Here is a 12,640-nt window from a genome sequence, read left to right as displayed (position 1 = left end):
GAAAAATTAAAGAGGGAAAGAGGGAAAAATTAAAAGGATGTTTCATTCATTAGTTAAGTCACATAAAACTCTATTCAACAGAAAACCAAAAGTACTTTGTCTCTTTACTATATGGACAGAACAGGACAGAGTTTGGCACAAGGGAGAGAAGAGTAATGTGGAGCAAGGTATCATTCTAGAAAGGGAAAAATAACCTTAAGGATCTCAGGTATAGGATAAGTTCTCCTGAAGTGGCTCTCTAGCAGAATGGGGAGATTACTCATGGCTATACTGGGGCAATTTAAAAATAAGCCAAAAATGTTTAGTAAATTCTGAAGAAAAATAAATGTATTTCAAAAGCCAAAGTTCTCTGAGAAAGAGGGGTTGTTAGAAGTTTTCATTAGTTATAATCACTAATGCAGAACTCATTTTGTGAGAACTGCTTATTAAAAAAACAAAAACAAAAAAACAAAAAAACAAAAAAAACAAAAAAAAAAAAACAAAACAAAAAACAGGGGTATCCCTAGGTGGCTCAGCGGTTTAATGCCTGCTTTTGGCCCAGGGCCTGATCCTGGAGACCTGGGATCAAGTCCCACATCAGGCTCCCTACATGGAGCCTGCTTCTCCCTCTGCCTGTGTCTCTGCCTCTCTCTCTCTCTGTCTCTCAAGAATAAATCAATAAAATCTTTAAAAAAGTAAAAAATAAAAAAATTTAAAAAACAACAAAACCAGAAACTGTGCTAAGAGGGCAACAGCTTTTCCCTTGCCATGAGAAAGTTACCAGTAATTTGATTTTATTCTCTTGAGGCACCTCAAATATTTAACTATAAAATATTTCAATGAACTAAGAAACCATTATTTTCCTTTAATAGGAAGCTTAAGGTATAATAAATTAATTTATTCAAAACCACAAAGGTCATCCTTTATTATATAGTACAAAGGGGGCTAAGGGTCTCAAACTTAAAGAAATATTCTAGTGTTACAAAGACTTTTCTAAATACCATTATATTTCCCTGTTCCACACCCAGGCATAGATGGTTTTTTGGCCTCTCAACAACAATCTTTGAAAGAATTACAAGTGTCATAAACTTGCACTAGAAAATCGCCAGTAAAGTAGGAAGTGAGATAGTTCCTGATGACCAGCTTGGTCCATCATTAGATTAGACCATTCTCTCTTCCTCCGGAGGAAGATAGTTACTGCAAGGAAAAAGCGCTATGTGAATAAAATTAATTCACCCACATGAAAATCTAGAATTGCAGAAGAAAGTAGGAAAAGACAGGAACTGGAACAGAAGCTTTTAATGGACTGCATCAACAGAAAAGAAATGCCAGAAAGGTAGAGAAATAGAACAGTAGTACAATAATTATGCTAAATTAAGTTTTGGAAATCACATAGGAAATGAAATATGAAGAGATGGTATGAAAAAAGAAAAATAAGAGAATACAGGAAAGAACCTTAAACTCCTAAGAATTTAGGAAATAATAGAAATAGAACAGTAGTACAATAATTATGCTAAATTAAGTTTTGGATATCACATAGGAAATGAAATATGAAGAGATGTTATGAAAAAAGAAAAATAAGAGAATACAGGAAAGAACCTTAAACTTTAGGAAATCTAATAAACTAATTATAATAAAGATTCCATTATCAGCAGCAAAGAGAAAAAACTTTCAGAAAACATTAAAATGGGATGAAAAAAGTCTTACTCTTTAACATCTTTAAGTTGTTCAATATCCTGTACTTTAACATAATCTGGGTCATGTGCCAATAGGTGAATTGTATATGGAACAACATATTCTGGTAGAAGAGACAATAATTTTTCTGAAAAAGATAAAACAAAATAAAACATCCAGGTTAGAAAACCAAATCTTACTCTGTCTCTGATGTCATATTTCCGCACCCCAATAGTTTACCACAACATGGCTAGACGGAAACTATACTGAAATATCCAGTATTGAGGAACATCGTAAACAAGTTTATTCGTTATTCATCCACCATGTCCAATATTGAAATGTCTACTAAATGCACCATATGCTAAGGCTATAATGACAAACATTTTCATTCTCAAATGCATGTGGTAAAAAGTGACTTGAATGTATTAAACAAGACTCAGAAAGATCTATTTTTCTTGTTATTATGAGCACCCCTGTATTTAACAGTTTCTTGTTAAGCTGCTAAGAAAAAAAAGATACATCTTTTTATCAATATGGTGCCAAAATAGGATGACTGATACTCTTTGATACCTGTAACAGAACAGATCTAAAGTAATGGACTTCAGAATTTCTAGGACAGATGAAGTAATAAAACTAACACCTTTTAGTTTAAATTCAAATATTTTTATATTTTGACTGTGATCAGCATATTCCCTTAGAGGTCAGAATGATAAACCTACTTAGTTTTAATAAAGATTAGTCAAAAAGACCAGAATTCATATACTGAACAATTTCATTTGTATTCCTACTTCTAAAATAAAAGGTTAAATCAGATGCTCAACTTGACATATAATACTATGTGTCAATAAGGCACAAAGTTTTATTTTTGTCTTTACTGCTGAGCTCAAAAAAAATTGTGTAATATCATTTACTTAAAAGCAGGTATAGAAGAAAAAAAGTAACAAGTTTCAAAATTCAGTGATTTCAAATTAAAGTGTATCAAATATTTATTGAATGCTATTTTCCAGGCTTACTATTTTTATGGGGACATACTATTTTAAATACAAAGATGAGTAAGACTAAAGACCTCACAGTAAAGTGTTAAGTAGAGACAGAAGCTATAGTTCTATATGAAAGGTGCCCTATAGTAAGTATAGCTAACTACCCAGTACTTCTCTGAACCGTGCATTATGCCAGGTGCTTTACATATGTTTAACACTTTAATCCTCCAAATAACCACAAGAAATGAGCACAATTACACCAACTTTACAAATAAGGAAACGAAAGCTCAGATTGCTAAAACAACCTGCAAAAACACAAGCAGTAAAAAGCAGAAGTGGGATATGACTCCAGAGGATTTATTCTGCAAGGTGAGAAAAGGAGAGAAAGAAAGGACTGATACAGTAACACCAAAACTATATTTTAGAGGATTCAAAAGGTGCAAACCATGCTCCTTGGTTTTATGTTTGTCTAGAAGGGACAGGCAATTTCCAAATAGTGCTGACAACTAAGGAAAAAGATGGATACACAAATTTCAAATAATCCACAGCCCAAGGTGCACAAAATTTATACATAGGGTGAAAGCTTGAAATTCAGGCTAAGAATAAATTATAAAGGGCCATGTAAATGAGTTTCAACTAGATTCATTGAACAATGAAGAACCAACATGGATTTCAAGCAAGGAAGTGCCATGATCCAATCTGTTGTTTTAGAATGGTATTTTTGATAGTGATGTGTGGTATAGCTGGAGGTAAGTCTGAGGCAGAGAAATACAAAAGAGAGGTGTTTGGAATATATACAATTATCCAAGTGAAATACAGTAGAGTAGGAGAGTTAAGGAGGATGTTCAAGACATCTAGAAGAAGAACTAAGAGGACTTGGTGATTAGTAAGAGGAAAAATGAAGGTACAAAAAGGGCCTGACTTCTGGTTTGGATAACTAGATGGATTTTAATGATATTAAATAAATCGGGGCAGCCTGAGTGGCTCAGCAGTTTAGTGCCGCCTTCGACCCAGGGCATGATTCTGGGGACCCGGAATCGAGTCCCACATCAGGCTCCTGCATGGAGCCTGCTTCTCCCTTTGCCTGTGTCTCTGCCTCTCTCTCTGTGTCTCTCATGAATAAATAAATAAAATCTTTAAAAAAATAAAGTAAAATAAATCAAAGAAGTCAGAGAGACACAAAAACTAATAACATAGATAGGATATAGTGAGCAGATTAAAAACAGGCACACAAGCATTTGATATTAATGTCAGCTCTAGGTGAGAACGATGAAAGACAAAAGACCTATAGTTTTTTTAAACCTAAAAAGACAGTACACTTAGACAATCTATAAACATACATCGGTGTTTAACTATTTTATTTAAAGTACTTCCGGTGTCATTGCTTATTTTCCTTGACCATTTAGTCAGTTATATAGAGATATGGGTTGATATTTAAATACCTATGTATTCATATTTTAAAAATGACCTTTTTAAAGGAAAAGTTACTGAAAAATAGTAACAACCTTGATTTGATTGACTGCCAATTAGACTATAAAAATAACAGTAACATTTTATATTCTATAAAGCTGAAAATAGCTAGAAAGTATACTTTTCATTTTCATGAGATGCTTACCACTAACAGCTGCATGCTGCTTCAGATACTCTCGTCTCACATTTATATTTTTTACCAGACACTGCCTAGCATGAGCTCTTCTCTCTTTTACAGGATCTTTTGCACAAAGTGCACAGATTGCCATATACTCAAGTGGAAGCCGTAATCGGGAAAGGCCTTTGTGAAGTTTCTGAGCAAACACTTGTCTTACTTGATAGCATTCATCCTGTAAAGACATAATTATTCCACAGATTATTCACATGGTAGCAAAAGTAATAACCCCAAATACAAAATTTGAAGGGTAAAGGAGAGTAAATGTATTCACAACCATTGCTTTTGTTCATAAGACTGAGATATTGTGACATGTTAATTTCAAGCCTGGAGTGTTCACCCTAGACCCTAATTAATAACTACCAGTTACATGTGTTAGAATATACTGAATATAAACAGATAAAACTAACACATATAAATCCATCCTTATTTAAGATATTAAAAATAGTTTAAATAGTATTAGTATCTCCTATTTAGCTTCCTCACTAAGATAAAACTCTGCTCAATTTATATATTTTAGTTTTAACACTGAAAAATCTATTCAGATTAAAATGCATAACTCTGAAGGGAAGAGTTACTAATCAATTTCAGAATTACCAAATTACTTTTAGTTCTATAAATGAATCAACTGCTCATTCCTGCTGTGCCTGGTTTCCTCATACTCCCTCTTCCTAAACCACCCACCTCCACTCTCCTAACCAACTCCTTCTCATCTCTAACAACAGCTCCTATATCTTCCAGAAATCACTGTGTAGCCTTTATCAGGAGGCATCCAGCTTTATGCCCTCTTAGCACTCTGTATATCTCCAGCACATTTATTACACAGTATTAAAATGATTGGTTTATATGTCTTACCCATCACTGCTCATTCCTTAAAGACAAGAACTATATCTTTATTCACCTTGGTGCCTCTAAACCTAGCACAATATCTGGTATACAGATCTTCTGTGGAAAAAACTATAGAGCAAAGCTCAATGGGATCAGGGGCGCCTGGGTCGCTCAGTTGGTTAAGTGTCTGCCTTCAGCTCAGGTCATGATCTCAGGGTTCTGAGATCCAGCCCCGAGTTGGGCTCCCAGCTCAATGAGGAGCCTGCTTCTCCCTCTCCATCATGCTGGTGCTTTCTCTCTCTCAAAAAAATAAATCTTTCTAAAAATTCATATAAAAATTATAAACTTCAGTTTATTATACCAAATACCCACTTTTAAAAAGTTTTCTAGCTTTCATAGAAATATTATCTATTATCTATCCTCATACTCAACAAAATAAAATTAATGTTAACTCATTCCTTCCTCAGCATTAAAATTCCCTTGCAGGAGAGGAATCTTCATTATCTGAGAGTATTAATTACTTATTGAATAAGTCAACATATCACAAATATATTCACAAATAAACCATTCATTAAAAAACTAATCTCCACTCAAACATCCTTCCCCCCTTACTCAGATACATTCCCAACCAAGACCATGTTTTTGTAACTTTAGCAAGATTCAGGATCTAACAATGAAAATCAATTACTGAATCATGGCTAAAGTAGTAGGATTCCAAAGAGTCATTAAAGTGAAGTTAGAGAAGAACTGTTAAATCATGTGCAGGGCAACTGATACAATTTAATAAAAGATGAGAAAATTGACAAAAATGATGACAACCAGGTACATCAAATAGAATCATCTGCATAAAGAGTTAAAAGATGTGTTCCTAGGAACTGAAGAAGTCTTCAAATGTTTGTTTTTTTTTGTAAAGATGATTATCCTTTTAACTATGTTATAAAAGTTAAATGTGAAGTGCAGAATGGAGTAATGTAATTTTTATCACAGAAAAATATACTCTCAAAAAAGCAAACAGTATTTTCATGGTTACGGTTGTAACTAATATTTTGTTCAATATAAAGAAAAGGAAGATGGTGTCTAATACTACAAAACATTTCCTCCAAGATAAAGTTCCAATTAAAAGCTTTTTTTCACTACTAAATGTGAATTTAATTTTAGTCTGCATCTTATGTAAATTCACTTTTAGTGGTCTTTTCTTGTACAAATTATCTAAAGAACTACTGACAGTATCTTGCAAATAATTCAATTACTTTGTGTATCTCACTGTATTATCAACACTTATTTATATTTTCTATTCTCTAAAAGGTTATGTTCTTGAGGGCAGTAGCTATGACTTAGTCATCTCTGTATTTACAGATCCTAGAACAACGTCAAGCACACAGCAGTACAAATTTTCCATGAATTGCATTCAAATTCTAAAATATGTAGGTGATTATTAAATAGTACTAAGATTTATATTATTGAATTTCTATTTCTCCAGATTTATTTTCTATTCAAATATACAACAAAGGCCTTTGAGATACAATACTACCTCTAAAGAGTTCAACTCAAATCAGAAAAATAAGTCACAGTTCATAAATAAATAAAGCACAAGGCATGTATGTATCAAAGGACTGCAGATAAAATCTATGGGGAATAAAAATGAAACCAGCTGTAAGAATCTGAGCAAGTCTTGTAGAGAAGGTTGTGTTTATACCTTGATTTGCAAAAAGGGTCAGATCTGGGCATGCAGAAATGGGAGGTGAGAAGAAAGTCAGAGGCAGCAAACTATAGGCACATAAAAAAAAGTTATTCAAAAAAAAAAAAAAGTTATTCAGCTTCATTGGCATGAGGGTAAAGGTAGTGGGTTAAACAAGATTTTTAAGCATATATTTGGATCCACAAATTAGAAGGGCTTGAATGGCCAAGTTGTAAAATGTATGCAATTTTTTCTCTTTTATGAATATAAGGCCCTAAAGTATTTTTGACTAGGGGAATAATATGACTGCCAACTGTGATAGGGAAATTTAACCCACAGTGGAGGAAAAAAATCTCACAATAGTCCAGGTCAGAGATAATGATGATTAATTACAGTGTTAAGAACAGCTAAGAAGATATGAATGAAAAGACATAATAAATATAGGACGGATTATCTGCACTTTTGCAACAAGGTGCAAGGCCAAGCAAATAGTCAAATATAAATCATACTTTTCAATCTAAGAATGCCATTTGGATTTATTTAACACTTACGAGGTGCTACATGTTAATAAAGAATAGATTTGGGAAAAATTATGAATTTAGTCTTCATACTGAAATTTCTGTTTAACCTTAGAAGTGGGACCAGACTCTGCCTTGAAAAAAGTTAATGTTGCTAGTGTGAGAGTTACCTACATAGAACATGAAATGGCCAAAAAAGCATGTGTTAGTGGAAAATTAGGTCATGGGCATATCCACATAGAAAACATACATTTAAAGGAAAAGAGAACAACCAAAAATGTAGTCAGAGAAGTGACAAAAATCAGGAGATAGGAACCAAGGAGAATTTCAAAAATAAAGGTTCAATGAGTGTGTCAAATAATGCAGAAAGGACATGTATAATGAAGACTAAGATCATTGGATTTGAGGCCTTTAACAAAGCATTTTTGGAAAAACCAGGAAAGCAAAGCCAAAATATGAGTAGTGAGGAGTGAGAGACAAGAGGGTAAGAGAGACAAAGATGTGGATACCTCTTTGAGGTTTAGAGGTTTAAAAAGAAGAACCATGTGGTTTTACAAGAACAACAGGATTAGGGAAAGGTTTTGTTCATAAGAGGGCAACTGCGTGTATGTAAGTTGTGAGAATATGCTAGTAACTAACTTTTAACATGAACACATGTTCCACAGTTCACATAATTCCAAAGCAATTTTAAAACCTGGGCAATTTGAGCTTCTACCTTGGGAATTTGGTGATTGAGATAGTGACATACAACACATACTGTGCTAGAAAATCTCTAGAAGTTCTTAAGTGTGGATACTTTTCCATACAAAGGACATTTCACAATTTGTACATACTCCTTATACACAGTAAGTTTCAAACACAGCCCATTTCTTTCACATATTTCCTGACTTATGTAAAAATTTCCACTTCAATACTGGTAGCACCAATACCCTTAGAAATAGCAGACCAAGAAAATGATAACAGACTGCAAGTATTACCAATTTAAAAAAGTAATTACAAAGGTTGTTTTCTCCTAAGAAATTCAGTATATACTTTTTAAACAACTTTCACTTTCTTGCAAAATACGATTACCTCTAAAATTAAGTGAGGAAAACTAAATATGGAAAATATAGACTCCTCAAATTCTCATTTTCAAATGGATTAGTGTAATAGCTGAATTACACGACTAAGACTAAAAAAAATCATAAACAAGATAGGGAATAGCTATTTTAAACACAAAAACTGACAAAATGATTACAATTAAAAAAATATGATTGTTTATCTCGGGGTTACACATAAGCACTAATTTTTAAATAAGCGGAAAGGTGGAGAAAAAAATCACAATAATCTCTGAAATGAATGCCAAATTCTTATACATAAGATTAATGGGAAAATTAAGTGTAAAATGACCAAATAATGAATTAAAAAAATCATACAAAGTGATATATTTAAAATACTGTTACTCTAATATGAATTCTGTAAGACTGGAGTACAAATCCATTAGTATCACTGCTAATAATTTGGAACTTTAACTGGCCTAAATAATAAGAAATGCTTCTAATCTGAAATTAATCTATATCATATCTTTGTAATAAATTTCTGTATATTTTATCTTCCATTTAAGAACTAAATACATTCAATCCTCATTATTTACACATCCCAAATTTGTGAATTCACCTACTCACTAAAATTTATTTGTAACCCCAAAATCAATGCCTTCAAGCCTTTCATGGTTACTGTTGAGTAAATGAGCAGAGCAACAATCTGAATTGTTTGACACGTCTGAGCTGAAGATGAACAAAGCAATGCTTTGCCTGTTGTGTCAGCTCTCATATTAGAAACAAGTGTCCTTTTGACAGTCTATTTAATGCCATTTTTGTGTTTTTGTGCATTTGTTGGTGATCTTGTTTAAAATAGCTCTCAAGCATACTGCTCTTTAGCATTCTTAAAAGCAAGAAGGTTATGATGTGCTTTAGGGAGAAAATCTGTTAGTGAAGCTTCATTCAGGCACGAATTACAGCTCTGTTGGTCATGAGTTCAATGTTAATGACAACTACATATTAAATAATGTGTCTCTACATTATGTACTGATAGACTGACAAAAATGTTGTGACCAGAGGCTTGGAGAAACCACCCCTGTATTTTCCTTTCAAGCAATGGTTCAGTATTCACTAATTTAGTGATAGGGGTGATGGTAGAAACATAACTACTACAAATAACAAAAATCAAATGTATTGGGACACCCGGGTGGCTCAGGGGTTGAGTGTCTGCCTTGGGCCCAGGGCGTGATCCTGGAGACCCGGGATAGAGTCCCACGTCGGGCTCCCTGCATGGAGCCTGCTTCTCCGCCTCTCTGTGTGTCTCTCATGAATAAATAAATAAAATTAAAAAAAAAAAATTAAAACAAAAAAAATCAAATGTATTGTGTTAGCAACCTAAAATTCAGAATTTTAGAACTCTGAAACATTTCTCATGCATATACTTTCCAAAAGGAGACAATACAAGATTTTTTTTTATCTCTACATCATGGTAGACTTTTTTCTTCCTAAAAGTCAAAGATCATATAAAGTCATATTCTGTATGGCCATCTTCCTTACATTGATAGCTAATGCGCAGAGCTGATACTGTTCTAATGTGATGATTTCATGATAACAAGGTTCTTGGGCCAGCTTCACAATAGCACTCCCAGCAGCAAGTCTCAGACGTGACATATCTGGTTTACTAAAAAATAAGCAAGAAAGAATATAAATTAGATTTCTAAATGTCTACACAAAAACATCCTTATTTGCTTTACCTAATTTTGTAAAAATTCCTGTTGCCCAAAAAAGGATGGAAGACAATTTAGTGATACTGAACATCCTATTAAAATTTACTTAACTTTGGAAGATGCTGTTTAATACTACAAAATTCTTCTTTTGAGTGTAGTCTATACTAAAATCATTTAATTCTTGCATCCTACACAAAACAGCTTTTAGCCAAGCTTAGAACAAACCTATTTGTATGTCTAGTTACTGGGTCTAAAGTCCTCCATTACGGATTTGTTTTGGATATGTGTTTGCTTACAGATTAAGTACAAAAATATCCTAACTTGTTAATCAGTCAACTAATGTGCTAAATACAAAAGTAGAATGAAAGCAGGTGTAGTGGAAAACATCATATTTTTTAGTTAGAATTCAACTTTTCAAACCAAGAGGCTCCTTTTAAATTTAAGAAAATTTCTGCTTAATGAGACCACACTTCAAAGACTAGTATATTCTTAATAAATACATCAAAACAATGCTTCCTAAGACAGTGATCTATTAGATGAATTACAGGAATTTGGGACTGATGTTAAGGAGGGAAAGTTAGTAACTTCCTAACTGTCCTAACTAGGACCCCTTATGTACTTCCACAGTAAAAGATGATTATTCAATTTATTCCTAAAACAAATATGTGTCTACTGTTATATATAGCACTGAGAGTGGCATAAAAGATACATTTTTGGTCTTCTAAAATCAATGATCCAATTGGTTTAAGACCCTCCCCACAATGATCTTTCTAAGGATCATATAGACACTGACTGAATGCATGACAACATTTATAAGGTTCTGAAGTTACATGTCCCAGAGTTGTTCTTCAGTTCATCAATACCAATACTCCAAGTGCCTACTATGAGGTCACTCAACCACCACTAAAGAGATGCTTGTGTTTCTTATTGGAGTTTATTTAGTAGAAATAAAGATAATTAAATACTTTACAACTAAGTTTTTGAAGACCAAATTTCTATATAAAGATTTTAAAAGCAAACAAATTCACATATATTCCAGAATTCAAATACACATTTGATTTCATTAAAGAATAACAAGAAAAACAGGTGAGATGAGATCTAAATAGGCGCATAAATAATGACTAATTATCATAGTAGTTAGACAAGGTAAGTATAATCTTTATTTTACAAATGAAGAAACTGAGACACAAGGTGGTTAAAGTACTTTGCTAAATGTTACCTTGCTGGTAAGTGGTGTCAGGATTTGAATCCAGGCCCTAGTCCATTTTTTTTTCAATCACCACACTAAATTACATCTTCCAGACAAAATAAAGTGCATGTGTTTATGTCATTTAAATCAAGTACACAGTTTACATATATTTATACTTCTGGAAACAGATTTAGTAAATTCTCCTCTACCCAGTGTGTTCTTTTATACATTATCAAGAATGGAAAATATCAGTTACTGATTAATTAGTATACTAACCATTCTCACATTAGATATTCAAAAATATCTATTGTGAGATATTTACAAGCATCTATTGTTTAAAATATTTACAAAATAGTAATACCCTGTCCCTGACATAGGACTGTCATTTTTTTAATGACTGTCATTTTGAAGTAACCAGTGTACAAAAGCATATAATAAAAGTATACGCACACATACATAGGAATACTAATTATTTTCTTAGAAAGAAACTGCACCATTAAACAATTACACTAGATACTGAAATACTATGCAAGAATTTTGAAATAATAATTACGTACCTAATTTTTCCCTGTTCTGTCAAGTCTCCATCACTATGCAATATAGTAGTTAGTAATCTTAAGGTAGATGTTCCTGATTTACTGTGATTATTTTTCATTCCAAGGAGCCATCGAACCATCATTTTAATAGCCTGGATCTATTTAAAAGACAAATGGACAAATACAATATTGCTACGTTTTAAAGAAATTCTGTATCAACCTTAAAAAACTGAAATGGTTATAATGGATGCTTTTTAAGTTAAAAAAAAAAAAAGAATCATTCTTTTTTGCATATATGAAGACAACTAAATGTCTTAAAGATGTTTTACCCTCTTATCCAGGCAACTGACAAATGAATGATTTAACTAAAGATTAGGTTTTTGTTGTTGTTTTTTTTTTTAATGTTTCCCCACCATAAATTCTATTCTTCAGAATCCAGAGTAAAATCATGGTAACTTCCTAGTCAGAAAGCTTAAGTTCCCAACTGCAAATTATATTCTTTCTTTTGTGCTATGTTTTATAGTTATGAAGTGCTTATGCACTTTAAAACCTGTTATTGCCTCTAGTGTTTCCAACAACCCTTTCTGAAGGCATGCATATTACCTCTCTTTCACATATCTTAGCTTTTTTATGGTTCTATGGCTCAGGACTAAGTGGGTCAAGAACAGTGGCATGTGACAGACACTCTTCAGATCCTTTTCCTGGGCCATTTGTTAAGCATGAGCTTAACTACAGGCAGCCTGCCTTCTAGTCTAGTGTTACCAGACTACATAAAACTGCTACTTGACACTAGTGCTAAGAAAACAGATTTATATTGCAAAAGCACCAAGCATCATTCCATGAACTACACTATAGGTCTGCAGAAAC

At 32.9% G+C, this 12,640-nt stretch overlaps 1 protein-coding gene across 4 annotated transcripts in view; it reads right to left on the bottom strand.

Moving 5' to 3' along the window:
- PDS5B (PDS5 cohesin associated factor B) overlaps nt 1-12,640 on the bottom strand; it is a 185,950-nt gene that overhangs the window by 21,795 nt on the left and 151,515 nt on the right. For all 4 annotated transcript variants that reach the window (XM_041766309.1, XM_041766312.1, XM_041766311.1 and 1 more), the window contains exons 23-26: nt 11,795-11,931; nt 9,879-10,002; nt 4,249-4,453; nt 1,687-1,801 (exon numbers count right to left, since the gene is read on the bottom strand). In XM_041766309.1, the coding sequence (XP_041622243.1) occupies nt 1,687-1,801; nt 4,249-4,453; nt 9,879-10,002; nt 11,795-11,931 (581 nt within the window). The remainder of the gene's footprint in view (nt 1-1,686; nt 1,802-4,248; nt 4,454-9,878; nt 10,003-11,794; nt 11,932-12,640) is intronic.

The sequence above is a fragment of the Vulpes lagopus genome, chromosome 8 (assembly GCF_018345385.1).
Source record: "Vulpes lagopus strain Blue_001 chromosome 8, ASM1834538v1, whole genome shotgun sequence".
NCBI lineage: Eukaryota > Metazoa > Chordata > Mammalia > Carnivora > Canidae > Vulpes > Vulpes lagopus.
The sequence above is the reverse complement of the archived record's forward strand: the minus strand, read 5'-3'. Positions and strand labels throughout refer to the sequence as shown.